The sequence below is a fragment of the Sturnira hondurensis genome, unplaced genomic scaffold (assembly GCF_014824575.4).
Source record: "Sturnira hondurensis isolate 20B ecotype Veracruz unplaced genomic scaffold, ASM1482457v3 Scaffold0022215, whole genome shotgun sequence".
Classification (NCBI taxonomy): domain Eukaryota; kingdom Metazoa; phylum Chordata; class Mammalia; order Chiroptera; family Phyllostomidae; genus Sturnira; species Sturnira hondurensis.
Window position 1 is genome coordinate 15,405,837 of NW_028094846.1, and position 24,933 is coordinate 15,430,769.

Genomic DNA, 24,933 nt, shown 5'->3' on the forward strand with positions numbered 1-24,933 from the left:
AATGGGAACAATTTCTTGTGGGTTTACGCTGCAGAGTATTCATAAAGCTACAGATCAACAATTTTCCCCACCACCGCCCTTCCTCCCACCACATGCGTGCGCACGTGCGCATGCGCACACACACATGCGCACACCCGCACAGACATGACTGTTTCCAATATTCGCATCTACTGTTGGGCAGCGACACTGGCCCCGGATGGATGCTTCTTTCCACCCTCCCGGCGGCTGCATTTGTGCCAGTGGCAGGTGAGTGATCCCTACCTACGTAGTCTGAACAGCTCTTTGGCCTCCTTCTGGATGAAAGATCAACATAAACAACATAAGGCATTGTCAGTATTGTATCTCGACACTGCACATCCCTGTGCTAAGTGGAGTGAAGGAGGCCCCATGGACACACACACACACACACACACACACACACACACACACCGGCACGCACGTGTGCACAGCACCCCTTCCGTCTCCTCCCTCCTAGAACTGAAGTATTGGGAGGATTCTCTGAAAGAACGAGGCTCTGGAAGCTGGCTGGTTCTCCACCAGCTGACAAATTCCCTTTCATTTGTCTTTTTCAGACGGTCCTCTACAGAGTCCAAACCCTTTCCCTGGCCTCCTGTGTCCCTCCGCCTTTTCTGGGCTGAATGATTCCCAACCAGCCACGTGAGTTACTGCCCTGCTCTGCCTTCCCCATCCTGTCCGGTTTGTTGGCACTGAGTGAGGAGAAAACATGCCTTCCACTTAAGAAGCACAGCCAGGGAAGGAGAAAGATAAAAGGCTGAGGTTGATACACAATTCAAAGCGAGCAGGAGGGAAAACAGAACTTTCCTTATAGGGCCAAATAAAACACCAGCGAAGGAAACTGCAATGAGTGGGCCTGCAGAAAGAGGCCGATGAGGCAACGTGAGCAGTGGGCGCAAAACAGGGCGCGCAGAGGGGCGTGCGGAGAAATGAGCGCACTTGGGCTGCTGGATGACAGAAATAAGAACTCGTACATACGGGGGTGGGGTGGGGAGGGTGGGCGAGAAAGCACCCACCCCTAGTGAACTAATCTCAGCTAATGTAATGTTTAGCAAGATCCTTGGATAATGATACCATGCGTGTCATTATCATCATCAAAATCCAATCGATGTTTTAAAAAGTTACAGATGATTAACACAACATCAAGTTGAGGCAGACAATGACTTCAAACGCACACCCAGGCGCACACAGAGACACGCACACAGAACCAGGAGGTCCCCACATTCTGCGGAACGAGGGAGGCTGCAGCTGTAGGCCGACAGCTTTCATATCCTCATTTGAATAATGTGCCCTGAATCTGTCACTTTATTCATTCTCCTTATGCTCAGTGTACTCTACATCAACAACAAATTAAGTTGTAAATAAGAGACAATCATCACTTTTGTTTTTAAGCAGCTACTGCATAGAGAATTTCAATGTACGCTCCCTTTCGGCAGGGGGGTAAAGAGGTGCTAGAGTTTGCTTTTAGGAGCACAAATATGGGGAAAGTAACAGAAATAAAAACAGAAACAGGGTACTGTTGCTGAGAGGAGGGGGGGAAGAGAACGCCCTCTGAAGCACATCCATTCAGTACCAGCTGAAACTTCTTCCAAGAAGTTACTAAGACATATAAAGGCAGAGGCTAAGTTTCCCCGACTACCATGGAAACCATGTGACTTATTAATACCAGTCCTGTGGTCTTAATACGCAGGGGGCGGCTTTGCTTGGCCCAGCTTTCGCCAGAAGGACAAGTGCATTCAATCAGCACAACACAGGTGTACCAATGAACCGACTCCACACTCATCTCCATTGACACTCCCAAGAGTTCAAATCACACTGACATGCATAGAAACTGAAAAATAAATTAATAATATGAAATGTCCCTACCTTTACATCGGAGAAGTAGGTCTTCAGCATATTGGAGCTGGGATAACGGGTGTAAAAGAACATGAGCTTTGCTTTTTTCAAGTGATTGGGTGACAATCCTTCCTGCATGTAGGACGCAATTGGTTAAGGACAACATAGCTTTAAACACAGGACCAACTGCCTCCCCACCACCGGGGGTCTGGAGGCCCACCAAGCAGCTGTGGAAACTCTGGAAAGTAAATGGTATGGGCCACGGAATGCACCCGACTTGCTGCCGCTTGCTTGAAACACCCACTGCCTGGCAGACTCTGTCAGGTGCCGCGGTGAGGATGCACAATTTAGTTGCAGAATCTTGATTACTTTGTGGTGAGGATGGCCAAGCAGGGCCCCCCGCCTGAGGTCCTTACTCTATCTATACATTCACTTGTTGCTAAGGAGACAAATGCACCCAATACGTGCTACCCAACTCTTATTATGACAGATTTTTCCTCTTCCAAATTACAGTTCTGTTTATTTTTCTCCCCACGCTCTTGCAGTTTACATCAAATTATTATACTAATGTCCGTGAAAACACCGAGTGCATTATTTTGAAAACTGTCAGGCAAGCCTCGCATTTTGCCTGTTAGTGCTAATGTGATGGAGCGTCTTGACTCACTTTCTTCCTATCTTCTTAGTATATCCTTTTAATCGTTTCCCTTTAAATAACAGCTAAATTTGGAGAGGGGCAGCCTTGAGGTGGGGGGGGGTCGCTTTTGTCAAAGCAAAGATCCAAAACCAAGCACAATGTGCCTTTCCTGGATTCGTAGTTAACTGCGTGGAGAGCAGCACGGTGGTTGAGGTGAACAAATCAATAACTGTGGGTTAGCAGATCAATAAATGGCCACTTACCCCAAATAAGAAGGCCTATTTATCTGGAAACATCATTACCTTTTAGATCTGTAAACAGCAGCAACTAAACCAGTTCCCGAGAGAATGTGAGGCTAACCATGACAATCCAGGCTTCCCGACTCTCCCCCGGATTCTTGGCACTCCTTAGCAGACTCAGAGCTGGGATGGCTCTGGTCACATCTGTGCCGCAGCCTGGCCCTGCCATTTCCTCAGCAAATTAATGGCTTTATAATTTATCAGAAATGAAGATGCACGTGGAGAAAATCAATGTGGTCCCCCACAAGGTCAATTAAGGGTCCTTCCTAGAAGCTTCTCTAAGGATTTTCTCTTAAAAGAGAGTCTGGGAAAAATTAGGAAAAAATAAGGTTAAAAAAAAAAGAAAAATGCACACATGTGCATGTGTGTACTTCACTACCCGACAAAAATTTCACGCTGTATGAAAAAAAGGTCAGATCAACGCAGATATTTAGGAAAAGGAAATGTTTCCAAATGACTCCATCAAGTACAGCGTGAACCATCTTTAAGAAGCCAGGGAAACCAGGAAGTTACTACAGAAGCACCATGGAATTAATATTGATAAGCTCTTGACGGCTTCTAACAGGGTGTTTAACCAAATATTCTGCTGAGAAGGTGATTAGCATTCCCTTAAATATCATGCAAATTTGTGAATGATCACCTTGGTTTGTAAAAAGAAGAGTTAAATACTGGGCTTTTTTTTTTCCTCCAGCGAAAATAAACGCTGAAGCAGGAAATTTTGATTTTATATCTGCAACCCAAAGCAGCTTAACTGAACTTGTGTTTTTGTTTGAGATCCTTAATGATTACAAAGACGATAATTTATGACTGACATACTTTGTCTGCCAAGGGAAGAGCTGAAAGGCCCTCCAGTAACCTCCATTAGACAGACAGAGAAGACTAAAGGAACACAGCACCCTTCAGGACCATCTGTCCAAATGGGTAAGCGAATTAATAGTTAGTTGCAAGCTGTCTCCTATTGCCTCGTGATAAGAGTTTTAGGTATGTCCGAACTTCGACAAACATTCTCAGATCTGGGTTCTCATCTTTTTTTTTTTTTCCAGACGGCTACAGGAAAACAACCTGGCACGTCTAACTATTAGGAAAAAGTCCTAACTCTCTTAAAAATTGGTCTCACACAAAACAAATTCTTTTGCTGGGGTTCTCAGACAATTAAAGAGCCACCAAAACTTCCTGAAGCTTCCCATATATTTACATTTTGCTGAGATGGTTTAGTTCTGTTTTTTTTTTTTTTTTTTTTTTACTGAAAAGACAAGGCAAACTATCCATCTTATTTGGTTGGGGATGCAGTGGCTTTTTATTTCGTAAAAAAAATCCTTCTGATTCGATTTCTCAAGTCTGTTTTTGCCCTGAAACGTTTCCTGTTGGTAATACTTGGAATCGATCAGTTGCAATGGAACACAGACTAAATCTTTCTCTCTCACTCATCATGTAATTGAGATAAAATTCCCATAAAATATATGTTTCTAATAAACTATTAAAAATAGCTAATGAAACATTTAAAAGCCAACAGTTAGATAATCCTTTTTTTGCCTCCTCAAAATAAATCTGAACTGACCAATTGGTTAATTTCCCTTTTAAGTGCTTGTGCTGAAAAGCAACTGTTCTTCCAAGAAAGCACTCGCTGTTTCCAGGATACTTACACACGCACAATGACTCATGATGGAATAGATTCAGTAAACATACAGCTGTACTGAACACGAGCTAAGCCCCATTCAAGGCCAGGAAAGAAAATGAGCACAAATAAATATTAAGGAGGTAAAGGGGGGGTGGGGGGGAGGGGGGATGGAACGCAAACAAGATCTGTCCAGGCAGCTCATGTGGCTTTGCCTCAATTCTCTTTGCCGTAGCTTTGTGAAGACAGATGACATTCAATTCTATGTGTGATGCAAAATAGACAATAACTGCTGAAACTTGAGACAGCTGCCAGGTGTAAAAAAAGAAAAAAGAAGAAGGAGAAAAAAAAAAGAAAAGATGATAAATCCATAAATTAATGAAAGACATCTGCTCGGGAATATAAAAGATCAGAGAAGTAGAGGGCTACAGCTGAACCCAAAGCGGTGTTCAAACAACCCGAGAGTCTGCGTGTTGTCTGTTTACCAAGCACAATGTAACCTCACCTACACGCAGCAGCGGGAGGAGCAGCAGAGGCAGCAAAAAGGCAAATGGGAGAATAATAGGCTGTGGAGGCAGGAGGAAGAAAATTCTCTTTTTCCAGTTGAGCTCTGAATTGTGGCTAGAGATTGTACAAGCTGCATTTCCAACCAAGAGCACGGGGAGCGCTTACTGACGCTTTCTAAGCCACGTGGAAACCCCAAGAATTGTAGCTTTTCTCCTTTTGCTCTGATTTGGTATGTTTCTCGGGAGGCTTGCCCCCTGGGAAACCTTAAATGGGGAGAAGGGATCTAAACTGTCTCCTTGCATGAAAATGATAGAGCAAGTAATTGCTGCTCTGTTAAGAAGTTCAACATAACCCGGGGGGTGAATATTTTTTTATTTACCTCATAATGGTAGGAACCCAGAGTTCTCTCTCGGTCTTTCGTATACATGCCTCGCTATAGCTAACATAACTAACGTGGCCCCACAGGGCTTCTTTAAAATGTGAATGATCAGCTTCTATGGATTGCTTCGCAGTTTAGAAATTCATTTTTAACCCACGCTTCCCGGTGGGTTTTAGCTTCAGATTACTGGGTTCCTTTCTAAACTTCTTCAGGTATTGTTCACATGCTCCCTAAAAGTCCTGTGAGGGAAGCTGGCTGCCAGAGAGCCGGCTCAGTTTCTTCACCTGCACTTCTTAACGGCTTATAATCCTGGCCTTGTGCTTTAATTGGGCACATGCAAATGTGTGAGGCCTAAACAAGGCTATTTTTCTTGAGATGCAAAGAGGACGGGTGACAAGGAACATCACGAAGAAAAACAATTGGCTGGCTGTTTCTTTTGGGATTTGAATACAACTTAATATTTGATTAAATAGATTCATTTGCAAAGATACTGAACGCACTTTTTCTATCCAAGACGTGAGCAGGTGCACTGGCATTCTGTTTGCCGTGCACACACTCGCCATTTCCTTTCTATTAGTAGGGAAACCTAGGAAGTGTGTTTTATTACATAGAACATATATGCTTACTGTGCTGAACCTAAATGGATATATCGGATAACCTGGTGTTCTCAGTAGTTCTTGCCTTGGCTACTTTGTTCAGAGAAGCAGATGCTGCCCTTTGGAGTAGGAAAGAATTGTTCCTTCAGAAGTAAATTATTCATCACAACTTGGAAAGCCATGAACTAAAAATAAAAACATAATAATGACGATTATCGTGGTACCATTTCATATGGTACCATTTCATCTTGTTTCTACTGATCCTTTCTAGGAGTAATGGTACAGCAGGTCCACATATGGGCTTATATACCTAAAGCTGAAGTAAGACACCACCCACTGTGGTTCCCAGAGTTCTTTAAACTAAGTGCTGGAGGATTTTGCCTGCACACCATCGGGTAAGCCCAGGGAAGAACTCAGGGCTGTACAAGGATGGAGAGGCATCCATTTTCCCCCCAAACACCCAGATCCACCCTCACTGGCTGTAGAATTATGTGGGCTAGAGAAAGTGTTGCTTGACTACCCTTCTTCCTAAGAAACAATACATCAGTGAGATAAGTGATTAAAAGTGTGATGTGGTACAGGGAGAAGAGAAACGGAGAATACGAGTCTAGAAGGTGGGCAATGTGATCATCAATGGCCACAAGAGGCCCGAGTTATTTAGCTACATGACAGAAATGCCTCCAGGTACAAGCAACTAACACTTTCTATGGACACAGGTGCTTCCAAAGGACCAGTGTTTAGTAGAATCTTAGGTCGGGGGGAGAGAAAAAAGAAGTTACTCAAGGAGAAGCAACTATACTCTCTTTAAAGCCTCTGATGTGCGTAGCCATAAAAGGACCTAATGTCAATTCAAATCCTTAAAATTCCTCAGGGGATTTAGACAGGGTGAGACAATGAGCATTGCCAACACTTAAAACAATCAAAACAATTTTTATCCTAGAAGACCCAACTTACTTAGAAACACACACGCACCCAGACAGGCAATTACAATGAACAGGCTAACACAGAAACAGGTGCAGGCATCCTGAGGGAAAGAGTTTAATGTGGACTTCGAAGACTTTGAAACCTGGCTTCAAACATTCACCAAATAGGCAGGTCCTTTTCTTGTGTGAGTGTGTGTCAACACATGTGTGTGTGTGTGTGAGAGAGAGAGAGAGAGAGACAGACAGACAGACAGACAGACAGAAAGAGAACACCCGCCATCACTACTACTGGCTTCAAAATGAAGTGCAAGATCCCTGAGATTTGGGGGTCTAGCTTTGAACAGCTGTCTGCTGTGAGCGTCAGAAGATGCTCTTCTTGCAAAGGGTAAAAAACATTCAAGCTATTGTGTCTTCTACTTGGCCTTTCTCATCACCAACAGCTTTATTCCGATCATTCTGACCGATGTTTACCGCCTGCTCAGAATGGGTAAGGCCTGGTGCTCGGCGCAGTTTTGATTCGTGTCAGGTGAGTTAACTCTCAGGTCTTTGAAAGACAGGAGTTAAATCCGCAGCCAACCCAAAACTCGTTTCCAATCCTATAGCTAGGTCCTCGACATCTTGCTCCTGCTTTCTCTCACAACATGATTCTCTTCTTCCTCGCCATAGAAAGAGACCTGTTTAACTGCCCCAGCGAGTCACATGAGGTCAAGGTAAGGTAAACGGGTACCAGCAACCTTTACCAGGAGCCTAAGATTTGGCTGGAAGGATGATCTTCGCCGCCTAGGAAAGCACATTTCCACCAGGGCTGAGACTTCGCACTAACGTGGCGGCCTCTAGAGTGGGCTTAGACACTAAAATGCCAATTTCTAGTCATTCAGGCGAGTGCTTCAAATCCTCAATTTAGCAACAGCCAACTTAATTGCTAAATTTTATATCCATCTGGCAATTTATTATAAAGAAACATGCCGCTACCTGCCCCCAAATGCTACTAGCCTACTACCCCAGAGCACCAATGACCACAAGATTTTTAAGAATTTACTGCAAGGACCAATTTACAGAGGGGAAAAAAAAAGAAATCATCAGTTAAAAATAATAGCCAGAGTTCAAGACAGGTCTAATAAAAAATATAACCGGCATCTCCACATCACAGGCAGGTTCAAAATATAAAAGAGTCATAAAAAGAGCCATTTTAAGTCGAATACAGCTGAGTTTTATATTTAATTGTGCTCTCTCGCTTTCCAAAATAATTTGCTTTGTGTACGTTAGGACAAAAGATTTCTGTGTATGGCTGAACAGAGGTTAATCATGCATGGAAGGCAGCTGTACCAGCCCCAAAGAACAGACCTTGGGTGAGTGAGAGAGAGACCGATGCCGTCGGAATAAATCAGTACCTGTGTATTTCCTTAAAAAAAAAAAAAAAAAGCATCTCACTTTGAGATTAAAGAGGGAGTCCAAGCGCCCTCCCATACCGATGTCCCTCCCATCAGAACAGGACTCTCCCTCCGACTGAATCGGGCCTCCTCTCCACAGCCCAGGGGCCTGCACACGGCTTGGAGGGGGAATTCTTCTCAGGGCACCTCAGGGATCGGAAGCACACTCTTCTCTTCTCTCCTTTATAAAACTTACCATTTCTTAAAATGTATACACATCTGTTAGAATTCAACATCACGATGAAATGTTTTTTGCATCTCTGATTCTACTCTTAAAAAAACGGGGGGTGGGGGTGGGTAGGAAGATAATACAGGAAGGACAGCAGGAAACACCCTGCTGAAAAGGCACCTATGAAATACCAGCTCTTTGGGGCGATTCACGTCTTGTGAAAGTTGCGAAGGTGTTGGTTTCGTGGGAAGGTTTTGGGTCATCAGAAGTGCCCCAGGCATGTTGATAAGAGCTTACTACTTTGAATAATAGGGAACATTGCATTCTTAAGAAGATACTCGTCTACCTTATTCTACACACGTGTAAACCTGACCCTCTGGGAAAACCCACTTTGTTCGGTTTCCCTCGAGTCGGGGGGGAAAAAAGGATATTGCACTTCCCGAGTAAGGTGAGATTTCGGACATGTCTTGAAGATCGCCACACTCGGACTTGATGAGCGACAGGGAGAGCCCTTCCGCGGTGCTGGGTGGGTGTGCTGGTGAACAAGGGTGGTGGCTCAGGTGGTGGGACGACATCTTGGTCCTCAGACTCGTCGTCTCCCTGGTTAAGTCTAAGGATTCAGGAGACGCTCTGTCTTTCCCCGAGAAGGAGCCAGAGGGAGCACCTAATGGACTCTGAAACGGGTAGGCCATCAAGGGAAGGGGGAAGGGGTGGCGGAAGGTGGACGTGGTGAAGCCCGCAGTGGCAGAGAGAGGCGACTGGTGCAGGGGCTGGTGGTGGCCGCCGGGGGGGCCGCCGGCGGCAGACTGGTCGGATGAGTTTTTGCGGACGACCAGGGGCAGTGCTTCTGTCTGGTCTGTGGAACTGGGCATCTGCACGTTGCCGAAGGTGTCCAGGGGGTTCGGAATGATGACGTCGCCAAAGCACTGCAGGCGCTGGTTGGCGGTGTGGAAATTGTGGTTTTCCCCATTGACTGCGAATCTGGCCTGGGGGATCTGGAGAGGGGGGAAGACCTGAGGAACCTGGCGGGAGGGTTTGGCCGAAAAGACTTTGACCACAGTGTCCACGACCTGCGACATGGCAGAGTTCAGTTCCTGTTTCAAGGTCTCGGCCAAATGTTTGCCTTCCGGTTGTAAGGAGTTTGGCCCGTGGTCTCGCTCTTTGTTGCTGCCTTCCCGCTTGGGCTTGTTCTCAGCCATCTCCTGCTCCCTGATCAGGGCTCGGGCTCGGTCAATGAACTGCCCGGGGTCTAGCTCGCACATCTCATTATCTGACCTCCCTACAGAGTCCTGGGCCCTGGCATCCAGAAGCTCCGAGCGCATGCTGTCTTCAGACAGGTTACCATCTTCATCATTTTCAGAATCAGTGCTGTCATAGATCTGGTAGAACTTCTCCTGCAGCTGGCGCAGCTGTTTCTGCATGTCCTCCAGCTGCTGTTTCAGCTGTCGGCGCTCCTCTCGCTTCTGTTCTTTTCGGGCTGAAACCAGCTGCTGGAAACTCTGTTGCTGCTGCTGGGGTAGCTTCTGCTTGCGTTTGTTTTCTCTGTAACTTTCTCGGGGACTCACAGACTGCGGGGCCATCTCTCTTTCATTTTCATTGCCCCTTAACGCCACACTGGGGGAATGGCTCATACCCCGAATTATATTCTCAACCCGGGCGCGCTTTGCTCTCAGGTGCTCGTCACATAAGCGATCCATATCAAACTGGCTCATAGTAGGCCTGCCAAAAGGGGAAAGACACTCTGGGGGGCTGTCTCTTGAAGAGTTGCTGCATATATCCTCCTGATGTACTTCGGAGCCTGTACTAGAGAGACCGCTGGCTTGGAAACTGGGCTCCGTGCCACCGTTTTTGTTCATGTTATTTTTCAACAGCTGGGAAATGATGGTTGCTCCTGGAAAAGGCATCATGGCATCTTCATACGAGTTCGCCCTCTTCAGCAGCTTGCGGAGTACATTTGACTTCTCCCCATCTGCATGCTGCACCACTGAGTACTCAACATCCTGCTCGGAGCCTTGGGGATTCATGGTACTGAACAACGTTGCTCTTGCCTTAGCAAAAAATGCAGATGCCGTCCCTACCGTCCTTTTCACTCCAATGTCAACTCTTCTCCTCTTGGTTTGCCGGCTTAAGAGGGCTGTGCTGTCATGGTCAGGCATCACTGGACAGTTATTGTGCCATCTTCAAAAGCTCGTCAGCTGGGCACAGCTCAAGAATCCCGGGACCCTGGCCAACAGAACAAAAGGACTGATGAATCATTTTCTTTAAATTTCTCCAAATTTCCTGACCTCAATCCTGAATCAAATGCAAAATGCATAGGCTCTGGGATTTATGGCACATTACAATTATTGCAATTTATTATGCACTCCGCTTGAAATGAAACATTTTTAAATATTTCTGCTCCACTGGTTTAAGATGGATTAAGATTAAAAAAAAAGCAAAAACTGCTTAAGCACCAGTAATATGATTCTCTTTCACAAATGCCTAAAATGATACTGTTTATCTTCAGAAGAAATGGTAGATTATAAGTACACAGCCTCTGACAACCAATTGATTAAATTTTGGGCATTGAGATTGACATCATGAAAGATGAAAGTGGGCTATACTTAAGAAATAAGGTTACATTTTCAGGCTGTGTGACATTTGGATGCAAAATTCCATTTCTGCCTTAGAATTACAGTGGTTTTAAGGCTATAAAAGGGAAACAACTCTAAAATAAATGCAAATATTTAAAACACACAACTTTTATTACTGAAATTTAAAATATTCTTGTCATATGTGAAATCCCATCAGCATCCTTCCCGCAGAAATGGTCAGCTTAACATGGAAATAAATGCAAAACTACTCATATGGCAAATACTGCTTTTAATATAGATATGCATTTGTATTATAAAATCACTTTTGAAGATGGTATCTGTTGGGGTTTTTAATGTAAGCATGAGAATATTTATAAATTTTGATGATGTCTTTCTGAGGACATAAAATCATCATAAAGGTGAACTCTCTGCAAAAGAACGACATTGTTACATTTTAGAAATCAATAAATTGAGTTCGACAAGAATAAATACATCTTCAGGACTAGTTTTCCTCTGTCAAAACCTTGCCAAAATAACACATCACATGCTTAAAGAAGCTCTCTAACACATGCCACTTGTGAATCTTATCCCACATGCTAGATTTAAGAAACCAACAGAAAAACAAGACAAAAAAGATGTGGAAAGAAGAAAGAAAATAACATCACTCCAACACACAAAGGAACTACCTTCTCTGCCTATGAACTTCCACCGCTTCTTGGAAACACAATATAAAAAGAGATCACCCTTCCTTGCATTTTATAAAAAGCACTTGACATATTTTGTGACTTATTAAGTAGTGCGGCTAACCCCAAATTTGGCATCAAACACAAGATGTCACATCTTTTTTTGCTCACAATTAACATCTTAGGAAGAAAATGAGAGTATTTTTTTGCACCCGGGGTTTATCTAATATTAAACTTCACGTTTGCTTAACAGAGCACATCTTCACAATAACAGTGTGTATTGCCAAAGGCAGCGTGCAGAGCGCCTGGAACAGCTCCCATCTCTTTCGGTTCACCTGTAAAAACATCTACGTGCTCCCCAGGACTGCATCTGTGGCTAGTTTTAAAGAATGACTATCCATGCAAATAGGCATAATTTCAGCATGAAATACCCTGTAAAAATCAAGGAAATGCTCAGCGCTTAGATGGCAGGGTGTGTATATATTTTTTTGAGTGAGAAAGATTTCATCATGCAGTCCTTGCTCCTGCCTTCTGTAGGAAGATACATTTTAAAAGAGCCTGGTGTAGAGGATCACGAAAGCAGGATGAGGCCTCTTTAAACATGTTTTTCGTACGCTTGAGAATAAAGTACTGGTTACATGCCTCAGGATAAAATGTCCTGAAGGGAGAATGCAAATAGACCTTCATAACTTCAATACTGGGTTCAAAATCGAGTTTGGAATAATCGCGAACCCTCACACATGAATAACAAAATTGGTTTCAGGAATACAAAACTGCAATAACACACTGCTCACTACCATATTAGATCTGATAAATCAGGTGTAGCTGTCAGGTGAGTGGGGGAAAAAAGGAAGGCCTGAGACAAACAAGAGAAAAGAAGAATTATTTCAAAGCTCAGAAAGACATATCGAGGGAGAGTCTTTTTTTGCACACATATCAGCTTTCCCAAAACAGAGTTGATTGCCATTATTTTAAATGTTGGCTTGTTCTGTTTGTGTACAAATCTTTTTCTCTTTAATGTCACCTGAAGATCACACAGCTCTCCAACGAAAACACTGAGCAAACTTTCTGCAGTGTTTTCCTCCCCGCCGCTCACCCTCACGCCCAAACTGGATTTTCCTCCCTCCCACCCTTGCCGTGGGATGAGCACCTCTGCCCCAGAGGATCTCGGCAACGACAGGCTGGGCAAGACACGTGCACAAGGTCATCCCCAGGCATCCTTCCTTTGCGACTGCCATCTACCTCTGCGTCAACTGCACTTCCTCTCCCCTAGCCTAGGTATCAACAGCTGTATCCCTTGCTTCTTGCCAAAGCCAAGAGGAGGGCTGTGCTCTTCCTAAGGTGGAGAGAAACGCTCCTCTCGTCTTCAGGGCTTGTTGGGTCTTTGCAAAAACACCATCTCCTGTAACTTCCCCCAGATGCACCAAAACACTCTGGTTTTTTGCAATTCTCTTTCAACCAGTCAGCGTTTTTAGATTAAATAATGACCCGTTTCCGTTGTGGGCTAAGCGAATTGAATTACTTTTAGGTCTTGTTGTAAGATGTCCAGCTGAGACATAATAAATAGGATGAAACAAATGGGGAAAATTATATAATCCAGCGCGACAAGGCATTATATTAATAGGCATGAAGAAATATATCTCTCCATATAGCTTAGACCTAAACTTAAGAAATAAAGGTATTAGTGCACATTGGGCTTATAACCCAGGGAGACTCCAGGCAAGATCAAGTCATTATAAGGGGTTTCCAGTATACTAGCATAATGCTTCATAAACAAGATATATGTGCAAATACACTTACCACAGAAGAACACACACTGTTAAATGTCTATAATGCAAAATTAAATAGCTTGAAAACACTCTCAGAGCCCTTCTGCGATTTCCCAATTCAGAATTCAGAGAAGGCTGTGCCATGACTTTACAACTGATTCTATCCTGTGCATTAGGATTTTTCAAAGTACTTTCTTTCTCAACATGTGTACTAAGCCAGAATGTTTCAGCCACAATCCTTATTGATTTCTGTGTGTGTTCGGTGCCGTGGAATTGGCGCGACCCCATGAATGAGTGATGTCCCCGATGCCCAGTCCTCGACAGCCCTGTTGGGCTCCTGTAGTCTTGTGCCCATGGCTTCCTTGATGGAGCCCATCTCTCTCTCCTTTGGTCTTCCTCTCTTCCTGCTGCCTACTATTTCCCCAGCATTACTGTCCTCTTCTATTTTCATTTTAACATTAATTTTGAGTTTAACCAAGCAACACAAAACCTCTTAATCAACGGGATGAACACATCAATTATCAGCAAGTATGCAGAAAAATACTGATGNGTGTTCAGTGCCGTGGAATTGGCGCGACCCCATGAATGAGTGATGTCCCCGATGCCCAGTCCTCGACAGCCCTGTTGGGCTCCTGCAGTCTTGTGCCCATGGCTTCCTTGATGGAGCCCATCTCTCTCTCCTTTGGTCTTCCTCTCTTCCTGCTGCCTACTATTTCCCCAGCATTACTGTCCTCTTCTATTTTCATTTTAACATTAATTTTGAGTTTAACCAAGCAACACAAAACCTCTTAATCAACGGGATGAACACATCAATTATCAGCAAGTATGCAGAAAAATACTGATGTTGAATTTGAGTCCAAATGTGTTATTGATCAAATAACGCATATTCTACCCTTGTAAACGCCTCTTCGCTTAATGTGAAAATCTGTAGAGAGTCATTTTCACCATTAAATATTTTCTTTGCACCGTTTGGCATCTAACGACACAAACGTTCTAATAATTCCTATGCAAAGGATATCTCGGCATAGCAGATTCCTCCCCACAAAATAAAATAAGAACAAACATCCAGGTATAATCATGTCAGATTTTAACTACTCCAAAAGATCCTTAATTAAAATTGGAATTATTTGACCTTCTAGTTCACATATTCCTAAGGAAGCTGACGACTGCATGTGAGTAGAAAAGAATTTTCAGTGGAGAGTTTTGAAGGCACACTCCAGTGTGAAGTAGAAGACGGCCGAGGGCTCTCACTTCACTGAAGAACTTATCTGGGGGAGGGCAGTGCAACTTTTATGCATCTCTGTGGAGTCCAGATTCTGGACAAAGCAGCGTTTCATTACAGTAATTATCCAGATAGTTCAGACAAACCTTTTAGGAGGCAGAGGAAGTGTGGGGCTGGCATGGTTTCCTGGTTGGATTATTGAGATTATCTGTCTTTGTTGATAAAATTATTGGAAGAAATTGCTCAAGCTTACCCTTTACTTCTTTTAGAAAACAGCCTTTGAGTAAGCTTCTCATCTGCTCAGATCAAGCTGGTTATGAAATTTCCAATGGAATATCATTAATAAAACAATCTGGAAATCAGTAATTGAAGGGGAAAAAATCTGATGATTTGACTGAGGTAACTGCCCCCACCCGCCCACTCAAATCACTAAGCCGTCCCCTTCACTGTATTCAAGAGTCCATTTTTGCTAATTAGCAACTTTTCCTTCAGAGGTGTTTCTGCCTACTACCAGGGTCAGAAAACCTTTGATGTTTATTTTGAAGAATTCACTGGACGTTGGGTTCATATTTAAATTAACTAAGATTCTATCGTCAAAATCTTATAGTAGATGTCAAAATTTACTATCATAATAGAGATCTCAGATTATTGCCATTTTATTAAAAAACTCTCTATCCTATCAAAAAGTCCATACATTTTCACCAGTGAAATAAGCACAGCACATTTTCTGACGCATGCCTAATTACTCATTTCTACTTGTTTAAAAAGTCAGAATTCTCCAAATTAGCAAATCAGAGTGAAAAATAATCTCAAGAAAAAAAAAAACACGGGAAAAAAAACACATTTTTTTTCTGTTTCTCAAAATTTCAAATACTCTAAATGTCCCCTGAAGCTTCCGAAGACACTAGGCAACAAGGTTTGGGAAATTCCTAACATATATATGCTTTTCCATGCACACAGGTAGTCCATTAGAACCCTACAATAACATATCACACGCAATCCATCTTCGTATCCTGAAATCAGTAACATTTTATCATTTCTCTTGTGAATCCTGAACCTACAGCATTTCTTATACTGCCAATTGCACGTGCAAGACGATTCCTGACATGATACAAGAAATTAAGGGGAAGCGGGCCTGTTTGCATTTCGAACAAATAAACAGCAAAGCCTGGCAGCTCAATGATGTTTTAAAATTGCCATTGCCACCTGTGGAGGACCCACGCTAGGACATGGGGAAAGTGAGAACAAAGATGCACATTATGTGTGCGTGCCTTTTCCCCCCCCAAGGTGGTGATTAAACTAAATAGGATTCTGCATAATGGATACCTAAAAATAGCAAATACATCAAAATATAAGTGCCAGCGCAGATAACCCTTATTAAAAATAAGCAAAAGAACACATCCATTGATGACATTTCAATCATAAAAGAACTTCAAAAGCGCCCAAGGAAAGTGTTGGAGGCAAAGTTTGATGCTTACCACTAAAGAATAAATAACACATATTTTCTTATTTTCATGAAACAATGACCCGTCACCCAAGCAACAAAACCAGCCAACAATCACCATTCACCGCCCAACCTAATTCTAGGCAACTCAAGAAGTGGCCTGTGTAACGTGAAATTTACTAGATCAATTGATAAGAGTCCAGATACAGGGCTCCCACTGAATTTTCAATATCTTCCCTCATACATTAAGCCCCAGTCCTTACCATCATCTAATTTGCCATTCTATAAACACAGGCAAGTTTCACTGTTTGGACAGCTCAACCTGAGTATTCCCCTTTTGCTGCCTCACCACACACAGCCCATTTCATTTAGAAAATACTCAGAAGTTCTTGCAAGAAACTCCTCCGAGAACTGACTGCCCGCATCTTGCATCAAATAGAAAAGCACAGTTACCTCTCACGTACTTGAGATTTTCCTTCCCCATCAGAGTAATAACTGGAACATCTGGCACATGTCTGGTACAATGACAGGCTCGTTCTACTTTATGAGAATATTTAACATATGACTTGAAAGAGTTTATTGCTCATACCTATTCTTTCTGGGCAGACAGAAAGCACGCTAAAAAGATAAGCTTTACGAACAGTAACACTTTCAAACTGACTTTGGTATTCTTGGCAGTTACATACACCACCCACGGCTGTCCAAAATACACACACACAAAAGGCAACCCCCCCCCCTGCCCCACCTCCCCAGACCTGGGAGATAGACATAAACTGAACGGAAGCAAAGGGAAAGTCAATCTCCCTCCACCTGCTGCCTGAAGCGGGGGTACTTTCAGCCGCCTGGCAGACAGGAGCCTGAGGCACGGCCTCAGCAGCAGCCTGCCAACATCCTTAAGAAAAATAAACAAACACATAACAACTTGTCCCCTACCCTCCACCAAAGAACTCACATGGCAGGGCTCAAAACATAACAACAGCCCACTCCCATTAGCTGGGACAATCCTATTAACCAGGGCAACCATAAATTCATAAATCTCTACAACCCCAGGGCACGCATTGTGGTCTGGAACGATACAGGCACACACAGACACAGAGGAAATTTGCACCTGTCTTTCTTGACACAACACACCTGTCAGGCCCTGCTCATGCGTATTCTGCTAATAGACCTCTGCCTACCTAGTTTAGAAAAGGAAATGCTTTTTTTTTTTTTGTAAGGGAGGGTATAGGTGGGAGGAGAGAGAGAAAGAGAGGAGAGAGAGAGCAGGAGAGAAGAACTTCTAGCCTTGACTTTGAGGAGGCCATCCTGTACTTGCTCTGTTTTTATAAGCTCAAGGAGACAACACAGACCTTCTTGGAAAAATTAAAACAAGCAGGTGAGTTTCCAGCTTTCCCCCAGGCGGAGTAGGGTTCTGGATTGCCAAGAACAGCAGCAATTTCACACTCCGACCTGCCTCCTTGGGCTATTTAAGGCTATCGCCCAACCCCTCCTCCCGGTTCTTTTCTCGGCCGGCCAGGAGGACTCAACTTCCAAAGGGCTGAGAAGGGCCGGAGACCCGGAGTGTCTCGAAAGCTACTCTCCGTCTACCTCCCCGCTCGCCCCCATCCCGAATCCGCACTCTCCAGCGGCGGCGTCCAGTTGCAGCAGGAGGAGTAACTGGCTGCCTCACGAGAGGAACCAACCAACCACTCGCTCAACTGGACTTTGGGTGATGTCTCTTCTCCAACCCCCCCACCCCCCACCCCGCGCCCCCCTCCTGGTCTGTTCCGGCAAGATAGCAGCTCTTCCCGCCCTCCTCACCGTTCCATCCAGTAACAATTCCTCTCACCTCTCCTTTGCCCCCACCCCAGGCCTCCAAGCTGGGGCACAACTCTAGGTACCACCCAGCCAAGACAAGATCCAAGCAGCCCAACACCACAGCCTGCCAGCGATGACTGAGAGAGTCTCGGCCTCGCAAGTCCGCTGGCCAAGAACACCCCCCACCCAGACCTCGATCTCTCAGTCCTCCCTCGACGCCGGGGCACCGATTCTTCTGTCCCCGCCCCCGCCCCCCTGAGACTCCAGGAGCCGCCTTACCCCGCTCAACTTGACCTACTCCAGGTTCCCCGGAGCTCAGGAGAGGGGCGTTGCGTTCGCTGCCCTGGACCATCTCTGCACCGCACCAACCCCGATTTCAGCATTTCGGCTCCGACAGCGTTTAGAGAGGAAAGTAACAGAGCGCACCTCCCCCCCCCCCCCCCCCCGCCCCTTTCCCTCTCCCAGCCTCTCTCCTCCCTGGCTCTCCGCTGGGGTTAAAAGAAGAAGTGAAAGGTATGCAAATGGCAAGCAAATTGGAAGAGCCTGGAAGAAAGGCAGCTATAATAAACTAGACAAAGAGAAGGGACGTGGGGACTAGCCCAGGAGTTTTCACCGGGAGAGATGGGAAGGATGAGGCTTGGCGAAAGCGGGGACCCAGACGAACAAAAAGCGACCCTGTCCCCATCGCAGTCCCCTCTCCTGAGTAGAGAGGAGGCAGGAGAAAGAGGAAGGGAAGCAAGCGCCCCCGCACACCCCAGACACGGCACACAAAAGGTGACAAGATCAGGACACGTCCCGCAGTATCAGCCGCCCCCCTCCCCCCGCGCCAACACCACCCCCAGCCACCGGCAGGAAAGAGAAAGAAATAAAAGCCGAGCGGATCACTTACTCTTAGGAACTGGGAGGCGCGCAGCGCAGAGTTCCACTGAGGCTCCCGCTCGGAAACTGTTCAGAGGCTATTCTATTGCGATTCATTTAAATCACACCATTTCCTCCTGAAAAAGAAACATTGACAGGGGTGTTGGTCCTGGGAGTCTCTTTTCTCTCCATTCAAGAACAAGCCAGTACAAGTGATTCTGGAAAAGGGGAGGGGACTGGCGAAGGGACAGAAGATACTTACGCGGCGCCGGGAGCAGGGGGACCGAGCCTCTTTTTTTTTTTTTCCTCCCCCGCCGGCCGAGAGGAAAAGACACGAGCGCTCACGCCCGCTGCTACCTCGCGGGGGCTGAATATGATAATTGGCCGAGGGACGGTGAGTCTGGACGGCCGCGAGCAGGCGAGCGCCCGGGGCGAGCCGGCGACGGGCGGGCGCGGGGCGGGCGGGGAGCGCGGAGGCGAGCGGCGAGGAGCCGAACGGGGCGCACGGGGCGGGCGGGCGGGCGCGGCGGGCCCGGCCGAGCTCTTTTGCGCCGCCGCGCTCTCGCGGCTGCGAGCGGGTACGGCTTCCGAGCGCTCCCTCCGCTCGGGGCTGCGCTCCCGACAAGATTTACTTTAAGACGCTGCAGAAGGAAACAGGAAGACTGCACGTCACAGTCTCACTGACGTCCCCGGCCCCGGCGCCCAATCGCGAGGCGCCTTCGGCTTCAAGGGGGGATAGCGAGGCAAGAGAACTTGGGAGGAAAAAAAATATATATAAGGGGGGTGGGGGTGAGGGGCTGGGAAAAGAGGAGGGGAGAGGGGACCCGAGCTCCTCCTCCCCCCGCCTCCGCCCCCGGCCCGGGCCCCCACCCCCGTCCCCGCCCTGCCCCGGCTGCGGGGCCGCGGAGTCGGAGTCGCCGCGAGAGGGGCCGGGCCGGGGCGAGCCCTCCGAGGGCGCCACGCAGAGCGGCGATGGCGAGAGCGGCGCTGGGCTGGCACTCGCCCTTCCCGGGCGCAGGTCCTCTTTTTTCTCTCCTCCCCTTCATTTCCCAGATACAGCTGATGGGGTTTGCCCAGTGGCCGAGCGAGTGAGGGCTCCTCAGACTTGGGAGAAGGGAGGCACGGGAAAGTGTACTGGAGAAAGTGGAATTTTTTCTTTCTTAGGGGTGGGATGGTGTAGGAGGAGGGAGTGGGGACCCTTAAATCATGCCACTTTTAAGATGATCGTAGGTCGTATCAAAAACACATGTCACTCTCGCAGAATTTTAAAGGGGAGATGGGCACTGAAATCCAGGTAAGGTTTGGGATTAAATGATAGATGCCAGAAGTTTCCCGCATGGGCTCCGCTTCATCTGCTATTCGCAGACCAGCCCTGGCTTAATCCCAGTCAACCTCCCATCAAAATTATTAAGAAGAAAAATCCTTGTTTGTACGGTTCGTACAGCAGCCTTCAAGAAAATGTTAACAACATTACCTCGCAGTTGTCCCGCACTCATTCCACCCCAGAATAACCCAAAATATAGGTTTCAACCAGGATTTACACAGTTATGATGCCCGAGTGACAAACTTTAAAATTTATTATTGGGTGAGAAATTTCAAACGCTTAATTTCAGACTTCGAGATAAAGCCATAGGAAGATTCACTTTGATTTGGCCACAGGGGATCAAGGACAGAGTCCTCCACTGTGAAAATGGTGGAGGAACTTGGTTTCTGGTCCCTGGAGCCGGCGGGCGTCTTGACATTTTCCTGACCTTCTTCTTACCATCTTGTTCTTAGCCTTGAAGGAAATAACAGAATCTTGGTATATGCGTCATGTTCCAAGGATATGAGAACATCTTGCCCTTTTGATAACTCTAGGGTGTGTACAAACTTTGAAAAACAACATTGTCTCCAGTTCCTTGAGGTCTTGCTTTAGGCCACAGCAGTTTGTATATAAGCCAGCTGTTCCTTGAATAAAGTTGCCATTTGCCAGCAGAGCATTTGGTCCTGTCCTTTCTTTCAGTCCCTGGACTCGCCTCGCGACCACCCTTGCTGCAGCGGGCTGTGGCAATCTTGGGTGAAAATAACCAGCAAGATTTCTTTAGGTTATGAGGCTCTAAGAGCTCCTTGGGGGTTGCAAGTTACAAATGCTAAGGAGGGAGCCTCCAGCCCTGCCGCTCGAACGCAGCTACAACATTTCTTTCTTGCAGCACAGTAACCGGCTTTTACTAAAGCAACCCAGTTTTTGACTTCAAGGTCCTACCAAAGCCAGGACTTGCAGGGGCTGCGAAGCAGAAACACTCATAGCTACCGGATTAGACTCACTCATTTACTTAGGTGAGGTGAGGAAAAGTATGTTTCATGTGTCCCTCACATTTAATCAGATCAAAGGCTGAGTCGTGTTGTGACTGCAAGACGACACGGTGTTTCTGAGGTGTGTTACAAGCCCACGGGCGGAAAACAACCACCGGTTTCTGCGAGCACGCCCACGCCCACACCCACACCCCCCACTTTCCTCGGACAGTTAGCATTTCAGCCTGCAATTCATCAGACTGCGAGGAAGTCTTCTCTTGGAATAATGGCGATGATAACGTCCAGCCCTATACCCTGCAGGAAACTTTTGGCAAGGGATTCACACATGGAAAAGAAAGGAAAAAAGTCAGGCGGGCCAGGTTCGGTGTCCAGCATAAGAAAGGAGACTTGCTTGAGCTTCCCCAGCGTTCACGTCTTCCCCTTTGCAGCCTTCAGACACTCCCCGCGCCCCATCACTGACACAACACATAGGCGCGCAAACACCACGCTTACACTTCCAGTGATCCGCTTGCGGGCTACGTACCAAGTGTGCCTAACTGAGACGTGGCAATGTAGGCTGGGAACAGAAGTAATCTATCAGCGTGCCCATAAGATGCAGCGTGGAATACTGTTTCTATTGGTTGGGTCCTTTCGAGGTAAGCGGGTGTCTAGAGCAGAGAAATTTGGACCAAGGATACTGCCTTTCTTCTTTTTCGTCCTGTTCTTCTCTTGAAGCATCCCAGTGTGTACGTGTTAGAGGCAGCCCACGCATAAACTGGTAGGGGTAAAGGATATGTACCCACTACACCTTAACACCATCTCTGCTCAGTTAGACATTTACAAGGGAGGAGGGCAGGGAAGGAGGAGGGGAGAACAGAAGGAAGAAAGGAAGCAGAGAGAGAGAGAAAAGATTCATACTCTGGAAGGAATGACTTGAACTGTATGTAGCGCACAAGTTTACGTCAATTGCACCTAGCGCTCGCACGCACCTTTTGCACACACCACGCTCGGGAACGGGCGGCGGGAAAAGCCCTTCATCTTTCCCTGAGTCGAAGTCGGGGTAGACCGCTTGGCAAACAAGGAAGCGCCCCCAACCCCAGCCTTGGCGGCTGAGGCTCGCGGCTCGCCACGCTGGGTCGCGGCAGTTCGCAGCCCGCTTTAGGGTGCAGGAGCTGGTGGTTGAAATAGGATCGCGCGCAACGCCGGGCGAGCGAGCTCGGTCCTCAGCCCAGCCCTGTGAGCGGTGTCTTCGGGGCCCTGTCCTGTCCCCTGCTGTCGGGACGCCGTATGAGCCAGGCTCTTGGCCAACCCCTCCGGCCAGAGCCCAGGCGCTCTCCCAGGTCTCCAGACGCCCTGGAGTAAGAATCTCGAGCGACTCCCGGTTTTGTTTTCTGAAAGGGGAGAAGCGGTCAGTCAGCTGGGAGACCACAACTCGCCTAGATATTGGCTCCGTCTCGGAAACCAGCGGCCAGACCTAGGGGGATCCCTTCCTCTGCCCAACTGCCAACATAACCCCAATACCTTAGAAGGTAACCCAAATTCTGACTGGTCTTCCAACAAACTCCAGCCCTGCAGGCTGAGTTTACTTATTTATCTGAAGGCTGATCTGTGTGTTCTGAGTCAAACTTGCAGTAATCACTTNCTGGGAGACCACAACTCGCCTAGATATTGGCTCCGTCTCGGAAACCAGCGGCCAGACCTAGGGGGAAATCCCTTCCTCCGCCCAACTGCCAACATAACCCCAATACCTTAGAAGGTAACCCAAATTCTGACTGGTCTTCCAACAAACTCCAGCCCTGCAGGCTGAGTTTACTTATTTATCTGAAGGCTGATCTGTGTGTTCTGAGTCAAACTTGCAGTAATCACTTGTGCATCTGGCTCTGGGTTAAGCACAGTTCACCGGGATGTTTCCTGGGTGTGTTGTTCACCAACCCTCTGCTCTTTCGCAAAGCCGTTAGGTGGAGATCGGAGAGAGGACTGCTATAAGTAATTTAAACCTTGCGAATAACTGACACCAGATCCCTGAACGAACCCATTCTGGGAATTTCAACCAGATCCAGTCGAGGGACAAACGTGGGCATGGATTTCAGGAGGATCAAGGAGATGCTGTGGGGACACACGCGCGCGCGCACACACACCCCTTCCGCCAAACACCACCAGCACCACCACCACCCTGACAAGGGGAAGAGAAAGAAAGAAAAACCAACCCCAGGGTGCAGGCCGGCCTGCTTCAGGCTATCTAGGGGCAGACTGACTGACCTCCATATTCCTCCCCCTGCCCGACACACTTCTGCCCCTGTGCCCAGTGTGGCGCCAAGCCCAACCTGAATTTGTTCTGAAGGTCTGAATGGGGGGCGGGGGGGGGAGGGGGCGGGTGAAATGCCACAAGATCAGTAGCAATAGCAGCTGGGCATTTCTCTCCTGGGAACCCCACTGCTTAGAAGCCTCCCGAGTGATGTTTGTTTAACCAACAGCTTTCAAAGTAAACAGGCGAATCACACTCCAAAGGAGTTGAAATATAACCTTTACAAGAATGTTGGGTCAGAGTGCTGGCAGAAGAAATAATTTTTAAAAAGAATACAGCCCCCGCCCCAATACAGAGTCCGCCACAAGAAGCCTAAAAGAACCTAGAACTGTCACCAAAATATCAATTCATCGAAAGGATTCTTTACTGTCAAGGGACCTCGAGGCAGATCACTCTTCCCCGACAGGCCCCGCCCTCGGGGAGAGGGGGTCAGTGTCAGAGACCGAAGGGGCAAACTATTACTTGATTTTATGGAAGCGGCAAAAACAAGCAAAGGGAGGTGCATTCCTTGCCCTGGAGTAGAAAAGAGAAGGCAGGGAGCTCCGCGCCGCCAACCCTGGCTTTGCCTCAGGCACCGAACTTTCCAATATCAAGATATTAACAGATGGCGGTGAGCACATGGAGGGCTGTTACTTACATAATCCAGCCGCTCCGCCGGCCGCGCGGAGCCCGGCGAGGCGCCCGCCAGGCCGCGCGCGCGCCTTGAGAGGGGTGCTGCTGCCCCCCGAAATAACGTGCCTTTCTCCAACCCCACTGGGCTCTTTGAGGGATAAGATTTGGAAAGGTCCTGATCTCAGGGGAAAAAAAATGCACATCAATCTGCTGTGCTGTATCATCAGTCCACCGTAATAAAAACGCTGGAGACCAAGGGCCAAGGGAAGCGGAGGGTACGCTTTCGGGGAGAACGGGACATTCTCTCTCGGTAACTGGGGGTGCCAGGTAGCGAAATTTACGCAGTTTACACCCCTCCCTCTTTGGCCCAAATTAGCATGTCGTTCACTGTCACAGAAATACAAAGGCAGGCTCGGGCCGCAACCTAGAGTGGGGTGGGTGAGGGTGTGAGTGCGTGGGGACGCCTTTGCACGCGGGGGCGCAGTGGGCAAAGTTACGCACAGGCTGGGGCACCGCTACACTTCGGAGCTTCTGCAGGTTTTTAACCACTGGTTCTCGCGCGCGGGGAATCCCTTTCGACTGTGAAGTCGCCTGCTGCCATCACGCCCTCAGCCGCCTCCCCAGAGGCCCAGTCCCTCCCCGCGTGCCTGTGTACCTCTGCACGTGTGCTGGGGGACGTGTTTGTTGGCCGAGCCTCCTCCCTGATGGCGACTCCAAGCCGCCGAAACCCGTGAGGAATACGCCTGCGTGCGTTGGAAAAGTTTCGGGGTAGGAGGAAAGGTTGGGAGTCTCCTCTCCTGGCCCTCGGTGGAGCGGGGCTGCCTGGCCAGCGGCTTCCTCCGGGTCTCCTCCTCCCTCCCAGCCCTTCCTTCCACGCTGCGGCCCCGCGCTAGGTGTCGCGGCCTCTGGACGCTGAGAGGGCGAACGCGAGGGGCTGCAGCGGTGGCGACCAGCTTCTGGTGGAGGGCACGCCCACCCTGCTCCAGGGTCCCTGTC

At 47.4% G+C, this 24,933-nt stretch overlaps 1 protein-coding gene and 2 long non-coding RNA genes across 11 annotated transcripts in view; 2 read left to right on the plus strand and 1 right to left on the minus strand.

Moving 5' to 3' along the window:
• PROX1 (prospero homeobox 1) overlaps positions 1-18,869 on the minus strand; it is a 52,039-nt gene extending 33,170 nt beyond the window's left edge. For 2 of the 7 annotated variants that reach the window (XM_037034994.1, XM_037034987.1), the window contains exons 1-3: positions 18,781-18,869; positions 8,835-10,626; positions 1,882-1,989 (exon numbers count right to left, since the gene is read on the minus strand). In XM_037034994.1, coding sequence (XP_036890889.1) covers positions 1,882-1,989; positions 8,835-10,559 — 1,833 coding nt within the window. In that variant the 5' untranslated portion in view covers positions 10,560-10,626; positions 18,781-18,869. The other 5 variants (XM_037034988.1, XM_037034989.1, XM_037034992.1 and 2 more) reach the window with 5 other exon arrangements.
• LOC118979083 (uncharacterized) lies at positions 17,554-19,892 on the plus strand. The gene is made up of 3 exons (XR_005064841.1): positions 17,554-17,802; positions 17,945-19,143; positions 19,803-19,892. It is a non-coding gene; the product is annotated as an uncharacterized LOC118979083 (long non-coding RNA).
• Positions 19,893-24,615: 4,723 nt separating this feature from the next.
• LOC118979082 (uncharacterized) overlaps positions 24,616-24,933 on the plus strand; it is a 33,606-nt gene continuing 33,288 nt past the window's right edge. For all 3 annotated transcript variants that reach the window (XR_005064839.1, XR_005064838.1, XR_005064840.1), the window contains exon 1: positions 24,616-24,705. This is a non-coding gene — a long non-coding RNA (uncharacterized LOC118979082). The remainder of the gene's footprint in view (positions 24,706-24,933) is intronic.